This window comes from Tauraco erythrolophus, chromosome 10 (assembly GCF_009769465.1).
Source record: "Tauraco erythrolophus isolate bTauEry1 chromosome 10, bTauEry1.pri, whole genome shotgun sequence".
Lineage (NCBI taxonomy): Eukaryota > Metazoa > Chordata > Aves > Musophagiformes > Musophagidae > Tauraco > Tauraco erythrolophus.
In genome coordinates this window covers 7,993,457-8,006,184 of record NC_141474.1, presented here as the reverse complement: position 1 = coordinate 8,006,184, position 12,728 = coordinate 7,993,457, and the positions used below count along the sequence as shown (strand labels likewise).

The window sequence follows — 12,728 nt, the reverse complement described above, 5'->3', positions numbered from 1 at the left end:
AACCAGCAAAGCGATGCTCAAGAAGCAGTGTGGTTGAAGCAGTAGGTCAGATGAGCTTCAGCTGCTTTCCACCAGTGCGAAGAGGATTCTCCGGAGTGAGAAGTGAGGACCGTGCTGGGGAAGGCTGTTCCTGACCATTCCAAGGGCTCCAGCTGCTGGTGTGGCTCTGTGCCAGCAGCAGCCCCCCCGGAGCCAGGGCTGCAGGTACCCCAGATGCGGCAGGGGTGGGATGGGGGGCTGCTCCTGCAGGACCTGCCCCTTCCTCCTGGAGAGACGCAGACTGACGATGCCCTGCGTCACTGCCGGGCGTGGAGACCGGACACCCTCAGCGCTATCTGATGGCACCTGCCAGCCTCGGCTGCAGGCTGTTCCCACATCACCTTGTCCTGCGTCCTGCTGACAAACATCCCCAGGCAGTTCAAACAAGGGCGGTGTGCGGGTGACGCATGGCGGAGCTGGGCAGGGCGCGAAGCCCGGCTGAGTGCCATCTCTCAGCTGGGGATGCGGGCAATGCCGGTGGGTGGTACTCACAGCCCCGCACTTGCTGCAGGGATGCTCCGGCCGGGACCAGGGCAGCCTCCTCCGGGGCTCAACCCTCCTGGCCCCCCGTTCAGCTGGGGCTGGGCCAACAGGCATCCCTGCCTGGTGCCAGGCTGCTCTCTGCTGTAAGGATATCTATTTGCCTTGGTAATTAATGCTAATTGCAGGGGGTTTATTGACCAACTAGGAGAGGTTCTTCCTGCCTTTTTCTGGAGAAATACCGAATGCAAACAGATCGGAGATCTGGGCAGCTTTCCAGCAAAACGGGAGGGATGAAGAGGAGTCAGCAGTAAGATTTTTATGGTGGGAATCACCTGAGCTGGGCAAACAGTGGTGCTGGTTAGCACCAGGCTATAAAGGGCAGCTCCTCTTCGTTCCCGGTGGTCCGTGAGAAGTCATTATTCCTTCCGATCTCTGGAGAGCAGGTGAGGAGCGGGACCCTCGCAGGGTTATGGCCTTGGGATGCTCGGAGGTGGCTTGTGGGTGAGCAGGAGCCCATCTCAGCCCCGCCAACCCCCAGGGGAGCTGAGCTCTGCCCTCACTGGATGGGGCAGGCTGCCACAGCGCAATTTTCAGCCCCACGTTGACTTTTGTCGCTGCTTCTTTGAGGGGAAGATGAGCTGAGTTTGCAAATCAGCCCCAGTGCCTGGGGATTAGCCCAGACAAAGGGGAACTGTGCTGATGTGGCCAGTTTGCCTCCCCAGCCTGGGTCTGGCAGCACTATGAGCTCGGAGGGTGAAAACAATGCTGTGCACACAGTCCCTGCAGCCCCACGGGCCCCAGCTCTGTCTGCGCCATTGCTGCTGCTGCGTGATGCCAGGGCAGGGCTGGGGTCTCCCCACCCGTGTCCATGGCAGTGCTCTTCCCGTGTCCCCATGGGGCAGCTTGGCTCGCCCGGGTGCCTCCTGCTGAGGCTGGGCATGGTGGGGCTGGGACACGCTGCTGCCCGTGTGGGCTGGGCACCCTGAGCCATGCATGGGAATAGAGTGCGGGCCAGGGAGGGGAGAGGGAGACACAGAACCCAGGGCTGCCATCTCCTCTGGCTGGCTGAAAGGGAACGGATTCAGTCCATAGCAGGGTGGGTGAGGGTGCAGGTGGGACCTGGTGTGGGACCTGGTATTGAGCCCACGAGCTCTTGCAGGAGACACGTCCAGGAGCGAGGAGGATGGTGGCAGCGGCCAGACTCGCCCTTCTGCTGCTGGGCTGTGTGGGGCTCCTGCGGCTGGCCGGTGAGTCCCACCATTCGGGGAGAGCTGCTTTCACAGTGAGGCTGGGATGGAGCCACTCTCCTCTCCACCTGGTGACACCAGCTGTCCCCCACCCCTCTCCATGGCCCTCCCTCCACAGGTGCCCGGTACATAGACTATTGCCCCGAGGGCTGGTCTTACTACAAGCTCAACTGCTTCAAGTACTTCCGTGAGCTCCAGAGCTGGGATGAGGCTGAGGTAAGCCCACCGGGGTATGCACGTGGCCAGGGAACTCCCAGTATCCTGGGGGTGCCCTGGCACTGATGCCTCTACCTGAAGGAGCAGTGCCAGGCCAGCCATGCCAGTGCCCACCTGGCCTGGGTGGAGGAGCCCCAGGAGGCAACCACCCTGCGGAAGGTCATCTCCTACCACCAGCGCGTGCAGGCAGTCTGGCTTGGCCTCCGCTATGAGCCAGAGGTGAGACTGGGGGTGGCGGGGAGCCGGGGGGCAGCGGGGCCATGCCTCTGACCCCCCCTCTCCCTGCACAGAGCCAGGCCTGGCAGTGGGTGAATGGGGACGAGTACAACATCACCAGTGGGCTGGTTGGGAACGGTGCCCAAGGCGGGACCTGCGGTGTGCTGACCTACCTCAGTGGTGAGTGCCCAGACCCCACATCTGCCTCGAGGCTTCGGTCTCAACCAGCATCCCCCCTTCCTCCTCCTCTGGGTCCCGTCACCCCAGGGGGCTGCGGCAGGCAGAGCTGGTGTCCCTGTCCTCGCCGTGGCCCCCACCAACCCCCAGCCCATCTCTCCGGCAGGCTTCACCCTGTGGTCCAGCGCCAACTGCACCCAGCAGCATCACTACATCTGCAAGTTCACCCCCTTGAGCTGAGCACACAGCCCAGGACCATGGGGGACCCCGCACCAGCCATGCTCCTTCCTTGCCACCTCTGCTCCTCTCCCCTCAGCCCCTAAAAAACATACGTCTATAAAACCAGCAGCATGCAAGTGCTGTGCAAGCTTGGTGCTGGTGCTTCTGCATCTCTCCAAACTTCCCAGCCTCCGGGGCCTTCGGTGCTGCCAATGTCAGCGGAGCCATTTGGGAGTGAGTCCCTGGGAACCATGGGGCCAGTGGCTCTCCTGGCTGGACACTGATGTTTGCTCATCTCCAGCCCTCTGGTGCCAAATGGGACAGGAGTGTCCCCAGGGTGCAGGCATGGAGCAGACCTGGGGCACAGATGTGGGTGGGGATGGGGGCTGTCGTGGGCATGCAGGTTTGGGGACGAGACCCCCCCTGGGTGCAGATGGCTCTGTAGGGGTCCGAGGGCTGTGGTGCTGCCCTGTGGCCATGTTGACAGCAGCACTGGGACCAAAGGTCCCTTCTCGTGTCACTGCAGTGTTGCCACAGGCATCACGTGGCTGTTTGCTCTGGTGTTTTGGAGATGGCTCTGCCTCCACCCAGCTTGAGGGGTTTTCTCCCCCCGCGGTGCCACGGCACATGACAGAGGTGGACCACATCCCGTGCGGCACTGACGGTGCCAGCGCTGAAGCCCTGGCTGCCCTCTGCTCCCACTCCAGGGCCACGGGGGCAGTCGGAGAGGCCACAAAGCACCTCGCACACCGCACGGTGACCATGGACGTGCTGGCGAGTGGCGGGAACTGGAGCTGCTGCTGTCCCATGGCGCGGGGAGCCGGGAGTGCAGGAGAGCCTGTCATGCTGCTCAGCCCCTGCTCCGGCCAAGCGTGTCCCCAGACTCTGAAGCACAAGACAGAGACATCTTGCAAGTTCCCCCTCCAAAGCCAGCGCTTGCTCCACTGTCCCTGTCGTGTTGGCTGGTGCTCGGTGACCTTTGAGCGCCGGGTCCCTGCGCGGTGATAAGGGCCGGGAAGGCTGAGCCGTGCCGCCGGCGCAGTTTATAAAAGCACCATGCAGGGTCCGTCCCGCCGTTCACCGTTCGTGCAGCAGCCGGGGTGAAGATGCTGCGCTTGGTTGGCCGTGCCGTGCGCTGCTGGGGGGCGAGGTGGGCACCGGTGGCACTGCAGCAGGCACCCCGAGCGGCGCAGCACCCCATGGCCGTGCAGGCGGCATGGTGAGCACCCACACGGATCGGGTGGGATGGAGGCATAACTGGGGGGGTGGATAGGGAAGCTGGCACTGCTCTTAAACCTTGCTGGGGAAAGGGATGCTCTCCTTTCTTCCCGCAGTACCACCGGGCACAGGGAACCAGTGGGGATTTGGGGTGCTGCTCATGGCCTGGGGTGCTCACTGGTGGCATCTCCCTGGGGCCACCCCCTGTCCCCAAGGCTCTGGGCCACCACGGGACCATTGCCACTCCCTCTGCCCCTCAGCCTCTCCAGTGCCACCGGGACGGGTGCCTGGCCCAAGGATGTGGGCATCCTGGCGCTGGAGGTGTACTTCCCTGCCCAGTATGTGGAGCAGGAGGAGCTGGAGCGGTACGACGGCGTGGAGGCTGGCAAGTACACACGGGGCTTGGGCCAGCAGCAGATGGGCTTCTGCGCCGCCCATGAGGACATCAACTCCCTGTGCCTGACGGTGGTGCAGCGGCTGGTGGAGCGCGGGCGCCTCTCCTGGGACTCCATCGGGCGCCTGGAGGTGGGCACCGAGACAGTCATCGACAAGTCCAAGGCCGTCAAGACCGTCCTCATGCAGCTCTTCCATGACTCGGGCAACACTGATGTGGAGGGCATTGACACCACCAACGCCTGCTACGGGGGCACAGCCTCGCTCTTCAATGCGGCCGCCTGGGTGGAGTCCAGTGCCTGGGACGGTGGGTGCGGGCAGAGACTGTGCCGTGCGGATGGGGGGGCTGGAGGTGGGGTGAGTGCTGTGGGATGGAGAAAGGAGTCAGGAGGTGGTCTGAAACACAAAGATGCTCTGGCAAGCCTTAAAGGGAGATGCCGCCACTCCAGGCCCTCCATCACCTGTGTTTCTCACTCACCTTGGCCATCACACCCAGCGGCATGGGGATGGGGATGTGCGAAGGCTGCAGGATGGAGGTTCCCACCCGCTGATGGCCCCACTGGCCCCCCTGCCCTTCTCCAGGTCGCTATGCTGTGGTGGTGTGCGGGGACATTGCTGTCTATGCCACGGGGAACGCGCGGCCCACAGGAGGTGCTGGTGCTATTGCCATGCTGGTGGGACCCAACGCCCCACTGGTGCTGGAAAGAGGTCAGTGTCACGAGTTCCTGGGGGCGATGAGCTGATGAGTACCATCCCTGGGGGCTGTACATCCATGTCCCAGCCCCAGGCAGAGCTGCTCAGCTCTGGCAGCACTGGCTCTGCTGGCCCTGGTGCTGGGTACCCCAGAATCCCCTCCGGCCACATCCCTGTGGGCACCTTGGAGTGACCCAGGGGAGCTGGGGGATGCCAGGGCAGGCATGGTGGGCAGCAGCCGTGCCCAGCACTCATGACTGCTTGCCATCTGGCTGGGACCCCCAGCACTCCCCGACAGCCAGCTCTCCCTGTGCCTCCAGGCCTGCGAGGAACCCACATGGAGCATGCCTATGACTTCTACAAGCCAGACCTGGCCTCCGAGTACCCAGTGGTGGATGGGCAGCTCTCCATCCAGTGCTACCTGCGGGCGCTGGACCGCTGCTACGCCGTGTACCGCCGGAAGGCAGAGAGCCAGTGGCAGCAGGGTAAGCGGTAGCACCCCTGGGGTGCCTGCGCATCCTTGCGCATCCGCATCTGGATGCTGACAGTCGCCATGTTGCCTTCCAGCCGGCATCCAGCGGCCCTTCACCCTCGACGACTTCAAGTTCCTCATCTTCCACACACCCTTCTGCAAGCTGGTGCAGAAGTCAGTGGGGCGGCTGCTGCTGAACGATTTCCTGGCCACCCCCAACCCCGACACGGCTACCGGCCTCTACAAGGGGCTGCAGCCCTTCCGGTGGGTCTGCACGCCATATTCCCTGTCCCCCAGCCCAGCTGGGGACATGCCTGCGCAGGGTTCAAGCCGGCCTCTCTCTGGGTAGTGGCGTGAAGCTGGAGGACACCTACACCAGCAAAGAGGTGGAGAAGGCGTTCCAGGCAGCCAGCCAGGAGATCTTCAACCAGAAGACCAAGCCCTCCCTGCTCCTCTCCTCCCGCAACGGCAACATGTACACGCCATCCATGTACGGCTGCCTGGCCTCCCTCCTGGCGCAGTGAGTCCTCCCCAAAAGCTGCCTTGGGGTGGGGGGAAGTTTGTTTTGGGGAGGGCATTCCCCGGCCCGGCTGGCTTGGGGGGCAGGTGCCAGCACTCATCCCCCCTCCACAGCAGCAGAGACCTGATGTTTTCATTGCACGTAACCCCTGGCATGTTCACCTCCCACCCCGTGCTGTCCCCAGCCAGCCTTTTCATCCCAGTTCTCTGGAGCTGGGCCGGCACATAAAGCCCTTCTGTCAGCGCCGCAAGGATGAAAACCCCCTTGTCGTGCCCGGGAGAATGGCCGTCCCCTGCCGCGGCAAAGGAGCCGTGGGAACGGGCAGGCACTGAGAGGGGGACAAAAGCCTCATCCCGGTGCCTCTCCTTGGGCAGCCCTGGTGCTCCCCATCACCGAGCCCCCGCCGCGGGCACCCCCGTGCTCTGGAGCCATGCGCAGTTTAATCCGTCCTCAAGTGCCAGGACCTCCCTGCCTGTGTGGGGGGCAGGAGGCAGCCCCTTACGCCACCCCGGCAGCCCTGCGTCTCCCTGCAGCTCCCAATCCCCTCTAACCCTGCTAACCCCTCGCTGCAGATCCTCGCCACGGGACCTGGCTGGCTCCCGGATTGGTGCCTTCTCCTATGGCTCCGGGCTGGCCGCCAGCATGTTCTCCCTCCGCGTCTCGCAGGATGCAGCCCCAGGTGAGCCCCACGGGAGAGGGGTGCCAGGAGGGGAGGGCGGCGTGGGGCTGCAGGGCTGGAGCCGCTGGCAGCGCCATCTCACCTGGCGGGTTCCTACTGCCAGGTTCGCCCCTGGATAAGCTGGTCTCCAGCCTGGCGGATCTGCCAGCTCGCCTGGATGCCCGCAAGCGCGTGGCCCCGCAGGACTTCACCGATATCATGAAGCGGCGGGAGGAGACCCATCACTTGGGTGAGCGGGGTCGGGGGGACGTGACACCTCCCCACTGGTGTCCCACGGCCCCACTGAGCATCACTGCCCTCTCCCCGCAGCTGACCACGCTCCCCACGGCTCCCAGGCAGATCTGTTCCCAGGCACCTGGTACCTGACACGGGTGGATGCCAAGTACCGCCGGGAATACGCCAGGAAGCCCATCTAGGAAGGAGCAGAGCGGTGAGCCCTGGGGAGGGGGATGCTCTCCTCCCCACTGGTATCTTGCTCACCCTCAAATCCGGGGCTGCCCTCCGCAGGAAACCTCACCTTGGATGGCCAGGAAGCAGCTGACAGCACCTCAGGCCCTGGAGCTGGTGGAGACGGTGGCGTTTTCTGCAAACACGTGGGCGGCACAGGGGGAATAAACACGCGGATAAGAGGAGACAGCAGCCCGGCTCTGGCTCCTGGTCATGAGTGGTCCCCTCCTGCCCCAGGACCTTTCCCTTAACCACCACGGGGCCAGACCGTGGTCCCTTACAGAATTTATCCCATGAGTACCTGATGCAGCTGCCTGCCCCGTTGGACTCATGCCTCAGTACCCCCCATTTCTCCAGGATGGGAGCATGCCCTGACATTTTAGAGGAACCAAGAAAACCCCAACTCCCGTGTTTCCAGTTTGGGGGTGGCAAGATGCCATTTTCCCCGTGATGCCGGCAAATTCAAACATCCCCATGGGAAAACCCAGGGGAGAGGCAGGGACAGGTGACTTGTGTGCTCGCAGGAGGGTTCAGCCCTCCTTGGAGCACTGCCTGCTCTCTGGGCCATGCCCTGGCACAGGACTACGGCTGGATGGGACCTTGGAAGAGCCACAGCAGCTCTGGAAACCTTTGCACCCTTGAGCAGCAGAGCTGGGGGACAGGAGGGGCTGGGCTTGGGGCAGGAGGGACAGAACCTGCAGGAGCTTTGGGGTCAGGGACAAAGGAGTGCACAGAAAATGCATCACACGGTGTCTCCTCCTCGACCCTTTATTTAACACAGAGCCACCCCAAGCCCAGCAAGGGGACCAGGGGTGGCCAGGTGCCATGCTTCCCTGGCTGGAGCAGGGTACAGGTGCTGTGTCATGGGGACAGTCCTTGCCAGTGGTTGGGGCCTACAGGTGGAGCTGGAAGACCTCCGTGACACGTGGCTTCAGCTCGCTAAGGTCAGACAGGGGGGCTGAGAGCTTCACGACACTCCACTGCTCCTGCGCCACCGTGCCAGAGCTGTGGTAGGACTGGAGCTGGACTCCTGCCTTCCCCAGCAGCCCTGGAGAGGACGAGAGCAGTTAGGGGCTGCAGGCTACCCCAGCACCGGGCAGGGAGCAGGGCTCTGCCCGCCCCGACATCCCTCAAAAGGTCCACAATGCCATTTCTCTCCCCCACCCCAAGTCCTTTGCTCCAAGCCCCCAACCCTCTGCCCAAGCCCTCCCATCCCTGTCTCTCCCTGCAATGCCTGCCTCCTCCCTGCTGCAGCTGGAGCTTGGCTCCGGGGCAGATGCAGGGTCCCCCCAGGCTGCCCCCCTGCTCTGGGGTGATGCAGGGAGCTCACCAGTGAGTGCAAGCAGTGTGCTGGGATCGGAGGCTTTGGCTCTGTAGATGAGGACAGGGCCGACCAGTGGGGCCGGCTGCTCGAAGGTGGCCCCGTTGAGCTCCTGCAGCACTGGGGTGCTGCCCTGCACTGTCCCCGTTGCCCGGTGCAGGGTGCCCTGCAGGGCCACCTGCAGTGAGCTGGCGCTGCCATCGGGCTCGGGGGCCACGTCGTCATGGGTGGTCGTGACCTGCGGAGAGATGTGGCCACTGAGCACCCAGGTCTTGCACATGGCAGGACGTGGGGAAGGGATGTCCTCAGAGCCCCAGGCACATGCTGGGTGCACCAGGTTGATGTGTGGAGCCCCGGGCGTCCACGCACCTTCAGCCCAGCCTCCTGGGCCAGCAGCAAGGCGTTGACCAGGGTCACCTCCTTCTGTGCCCCTCCAACCAGCATGCCCGTGGCCATGGCAGGTGCCAGGTAGCTCCCAGCCTCCTGCAGGGGTGTCCCTGGGATGCAGGGAGGAGTCAGGGAATGAATGAGCTGGCAGCAGAGAGGTCAGCCCCATGCTGGAGCAGCCAGCCTACTCCCATCCTCTCTCCATTCCAGGCACCCATTGTATACTCATCCGTACCCCCATCCTCCCAACCTACCATCCAACCACCCTCCCATCTATCTTTCCACCTGGCCACAGGTGGACCCTCCTCCCCATCCGCCCAGCCCTGTGGATCTCCACACATCCCTGTGTGCTGCCCACCCATCAGGGTCCCTGTGCCCGGGCGTGGGGAGCAGCCTGCCCAGCTCACCTAGGGTGCAGACCTGCACGTTGCCCTGTGCTTGCTTGCCCACCGCACGCAGCACCATGCCCAGGGCCCTGGCCAGAGCTATCCAGGGCTTGGTCTGGGGTGCGAAAGCCTTGCTGAGAGCCTGCCCGTTGACCTGCGAGGAAGAGCAGGACATGCAATGGGAACCCACCAGCGAGTGTAAAAGGTCACTCCCAACACACCCACGCTTCACAGACAGAGAAACTGAGGCACAGAGATCAGGTGCTTGGCAGGGGGACTCACTATGCCAGCCAGCCCCTTCCCCGTGGCCATGTCCACGATCTGCATGGCGATCTCCTTGCCGCAGCGGCTCTGCGCCTCCCGTGTGCTGGCGCCCAGGTGTGGGCAGCAGATGACGTTGGGGTGGTCCACCAGGTCGCGGTCCTTTGGGGGCTCCTGCCAACACAGCCCCCAGTGCCCACCTCAGAGCCCAGGGGAGCATTTACACCCTCTTCCCTCGCAAGGAAGGGAGCTGAGGAGGGCCGCCTCTGGCTCCATGGGGTTTGCCTGGCTGTCCTGGCCCAGCTTGGGCAGAGTGAAGGTGATGCTGAGCTGAAGCCAAGCTCAGAGGGTCCCCGCAGCCCCACTCACCTGTGTGAAGACATCAAGGGCTGCCCCACCACACTGCCCCGACCGCAGCGCCCGCAGCAGCGCGCCCTCGTCCACGATGCCACCACGGGCGCAGTTAACCACCTGCACGCCGCGGCGGCACTTGGCGAAGGTGCTGTCGTTCAGGAGCCCTGAGGAGAGAGAGAGCGCCGTGAGCAGTGGGGAGCTGCTTCGGCTTTCCCCAAACCCCCCAGTGCCAGTGCCCGCCCCATACCCATGGTGGAGGGCAGCAGCGGCGTGTGCACCGTGATGAAGTCGCAGCGGGGCCAGATCTGCTCCAGCGGCAGCTGCTCCACGCCAAAGGTGGCCGAGACTTCAGGGGTGATGATGGGGTCATAGCCTATGGTCTGAGGCAGAGCGGGCGCTTGCTTCTGCAGCCTGCCACGGTGCTTGTGGTGGGGCTGGAGGGGTCCATGCTCCACACAGCTCCTTCCTGCCCCGGCTGGCTCCTTACCTTCATGCCAAAAGCCTGCATGCGGGTGGCCACCTCCCTGCCGATGCGCCCCAGCCCCAGCACGCCCAGTGTCTTCCCGTTCAGCTCCATGCCCATGTACTGGAGTGCAAAGTGGAGAGTGAGTGAGCGCACCCCACACGGGCACCTGCTGTCCCATCCTGCCTGGGGCACTGCACCCGCCTCCTACCTTCTTACGGTCCCATTTGCCCTCCTTCATGGAGGCAGATGCTTGTGGGATCTGCCTGAAAGGGGAGGCTGTGGTCAGTGTGGGGGCAGAGGGCCGTGGGATGCACATCCATGCCCCTGTCCTGCCCAGTGCTCACCTGGCTAAGCACAGGATCATCCCGCAGGTGAGCTCTGCGGCGCTGAGGCTGTTCCCAGTGGGTGTGCTGGGGATGAAGAGTGGTGTCACTGATGTGTCACCTCTGGGCTGATGGGGGTCTGCACCCCGCGAGGATGGAGACCCGCAGGGTGGTGCCATGGGTGGGGAGGACACCCTGTTGAAGCCTCCCTTGTCTACCCAGGAGTTCGGGCAGGGATATCCCCACCACGCCTCCGCTCTTACTTCATGACCAGGACACCCTTCCTGGTGGCCGCCTCCACGTCGACGTTGTCCACGCCGGTGCCCGCTCTGCCCACCACCTGCAGCCGCTCCGCCGCCTGCAGCACCTCGGCCGTGACTTTGGTGGCCGAGCGGACAATGAGCCCATCGCAGTCCTGGGGGGGGGAAAGACATCGCAGGTGGGACCGGGGCCGGGACTGGGACCGGGGCTGGCGGTGCCGGGGTGGTGTCCCCGAGGGGGTGGCGAGCTGGGGACAGCCGCTGCCGGGATGCGAAACCGGCCGGGCTCTTGCATCAGACGGGAGGCGGGGACCAGCCCCGCTGGGCGAGGGGGGTCCGCTGCCACCCGGGACAGCCGGCCCTCAGCTGCACCCACCCGGGCGCCCACCCAGCCACCCCCCGCTCACCCGGATCTCCCGCAGCAGCTCCTCCTTGCTCAGCCCGGGCTTCTCCTGCACCCGGAGGCCGCCGGCCTGCAGGATCTCCCGGCAGCAGGGGTCCAGGCTGTCGCTGATCAGCACCTTCTGCAGCTTCCCCAGCGCCATGGCGGGGCCGGGCCGGACCGGGCCGGGGTACCGGCTCTCTCCGCACGCCGCCGGGAGGCTGCTGCCGCCCGCCCGCCGAGCTAAAAGGGCTGCGAGCGGGGCACGTTTTTCGGGCTCATTGGGTCCCGTCTCCATAATCCCACCTCCTTCCCTTCCCCTCCCCGCCCCAGCCCGCCCGAGCCCACCCCCGATCCCAGGGAGAGGGAGGGAGGGAGGAGGCGGAGGGGAGCGGGGCCGGGGCTGTGGCGGGCTCCCCAGCAGTGCCAGAGCAAGAGGATGCCGCGGCAGGACCCCGCTGCCCCCGGGGCGAGGATCCACGACGTCGAGGGGAGCGGGGACAGCGTGTCCCTACTCTCGCCCACCGCGGCCGTGCCTCAGTTTCCCTGCCCCGCACGTCACCGCGCAGCGAGGCAGGAGGGGAACGGTGGTGGCAGTCACGGTGGTGCGGGTGGCTTCCTGCAAAGCTGGGGGTGCTGCCGGCAGGAGAGCAGCCCAGCACCCAGCCCATGGCAAGCCTGGCCATGTCCCCCCATCTCGCCCAAGAATGGGGGTTCCCCAGACACCACAGCCCAAAGGTGGGGCAGTGACGTGTCCCTTGCCCACCCCTGGCATCGTGCCCACTGTTGAGCAATGTCCCCGATAAGGGGCTGGGGGCACGGGGCAGCCCTGGCCACCGGCTCCCAATGACATGGGGTGCACAGGAGCCGCCCAGCAAACGCCCGCCATGGGACAAGAGCCACATGGCTGTGTCCAGTGACCGCCTGAGGGAAAGTGCTGACCCTTGAGAGGGGACTGCATGGGGACCCTATGGGGCCAGGCACAGCCTGGCATGAGGGATGGCAATGGATGGAGGACGTCCTCTTGCTCATGGGGACAAAACCTCACAGCACAGCTGGACCAGACAGACCCCAGGCCCTGCCCAGGGAGGAGCCAGGATCTGGCCCTTCCTTGCCCACCACTTTCCATGCACTTGAAGCGGGCAGCAGGGACACGGTGCTCCCAAGCCAGGTCCTGAAGGGGCTGAGCCCTTCCCCAGGCTCTGGGTACCCCAAGCAGCAGGGCTGGACCAAACTGCCCCGTGTGAGACCTGGAGTGTCCCCAGAGGCTGTTAAACCCAGCAGAGCCCAAATGATGGACCAGCATGGCTGAGATGTGAGCGCTCAGCGCTACGTACACCCCGGCACTGCATACACCCTGGGGCTGTGTATACCCTGGCACTGCCCATACCTCCGTGCTACGTAGGCCACAGCCACAGCCCGGGAACAACCGTGACGCCAGAGGGGGAAAAGTCCAGGGCAGCTGACACAGGGCGAGAGATGGGGTCAAGGGCAGCAGCTGGAGAAATCTGCAGTGGGGTCCTGAAACAGCCCCTCGGCAGGGCTGTGTGACCTCACCACAGCCTCCAC

The 12,728-nt window shown here is 64.7% G+C and overlaps 3 protein-coding genes across 4 annotated transcripts; 2 read left to right on the top strand and 1 right to left on the bottom strand.

Moving 5' to 3' along the window:
- Positions 1 to 1,705: 1,705 nt before the first annotated feature.
- Positions 1,706 to 2,618, top strand: REG4 (regenerating family member 4). Its single transcript, XM_086617642.1, has 5 exons — positions 1,706 to 1,769; positions 1,888 to 1,985; positions 2,067 to 2,204; positions 2,276 to 2,381; positions 2,545 to 2,618. Exons 1-5 carry the CDS (start codon positions 1,706 to 1,708, stop codon positions 2,616 to 2,618), a joined length of 480 nt encoding a protein of 159 aa, XP_086473768.1.
- A 1,085-nt stretch (positions 2,619 to 3,703) lies between these two features.
- HMGCS2 (3-hydroxy-3-methylglutaryl-CoA synthase 2) lies at positions 3,704 to 6,988 on the top strand. Of its 2 annotated transcripts, none has more exons than XM_086617373.1 (9): positions 3,704 to 3,816; positions 4,076 to 4,515; positions 4,791 to 4,916; positions 5,222 to 5,386; positions 5,469 to 5,637; positions 5,723 to 5,893; positions 6,466 to 6,572; positions 6,676 to 6,801; positions 6,882 to 6,988. In XM_086617373.1, the coding sequence occupies exons 1-9, from the start codon at positions 3,704 to 3,706 to the stop codon at positions 6,986 to 6,988; spliced, it is 1,524 nt and encodes a 507-aa protein (XP_086473499.1). The 2 variants fall into 2 exon arrangements, with proteins under 2 accessions (XP_086473499.1, XP_086473498.1); XM_086617372.1 differs by having other exon boundaries at positions 6,427 to 6,572.
- A 924-nt stretch (positions 6,989 to 7,912) lies between these two features.
- On the bottom strand, positions 7,913 to 11,457 carry PHGDH (phosphoglycerate dehydrogenase). The gene is made up of 12 exons (XM_086617522.1): positions 11,185 to 11,457; positions 10,781 to 10,932; positions 10,539 to 10,604; positions 10,403 to 10,457; positions 10,216 to 10,314; positions 9,976 to 10,108; positions 9,744 to 9,892; positions 9,396 to 9,548; positions 9,135 to 9,267; positions 8,710 to 8,837; positions 8,350 to 8,578; positions 7,913 to 8,067 (listed from the first exon to the last, which is right to left on the bottom strand). The coding sequence occupies exons 1-12, from the start codon at positions 11,455 to 11,457 to the stop codon at positions 7,913 to 7,915; spliced, it is 1,725 nt and encodes a 574-aa protein (XP_086473648.1).
- Positions 11,458 to 12,728: the final 1,271 nt, after the last annotated feature.

Bases quoted from the DNA above. Each gene is read 5' to 3' on its own strand.
- HMGCS2 (XM_086617372.1), top strand. From the start codon at position 3,704: ATGCTGCGCTTGGTTGGCCGTGCCGTGCGCTGCTGGGGGGCGAGGTGG. The intron at 5,387-5,468 runs GTAAGCGGTAGC...GTTGCCTTCCAG, and splicing joins AGAGAGCCAGTGGCAGCAGG to CCGGCATCCAGCGGCCCTTC. The intron at 6,573-6,675 runs GTGAGCCCCACG...TCCTACTGCCAG, and splicing joins CTCGCAGGATGCAGCCCCAG to GTTCGCCCCTGGATAAGCTG.
- PHGDH (XM_086617522.1), bottom strand. From the start codon at position 11,457: ATGGAGACGGGACCCAATGAGCCCGAAAAACGTGCCCCGCTCGCAGCC. The intron at 10,109-10,215 runs GTAAGGAGCCAG...GCTCTGCCTCAG, and splicing joins TGCAGGCTTTTGGCATGAAG to ACCATAGGCTATGACCCCAT. The intron at 8,579-8,709 runs GTGCGTGGACGC...ATCTCTCCGCAG, and splicing joins CCCAGGAGGCTGGGCTGAAG to GTCACGACCACCCATGACGA.
- REG4 (XM_086617642.1), top strand. From the start codon at position 1,706: ATGGTGGCAGCGGCCAGACTCGCCCTTCTGCTGCTGGGCTGTGTGGGG. The intron at 1,986-2,066 runs GTAAGCCCACCG...CTCTACCTGAAG, and splicing joins AGAGCTGGGATGAGGCTGAG to GAGCAGTGCCAGGCCAGCCA. The intron at 2,205-2,275 runs GTGAGACTGGGG...CTCCCTGCACAG, and splicing joins GCCTCCGCTATGAGCCAGAG to AGCCAGGCCTGGCAGTGGGT.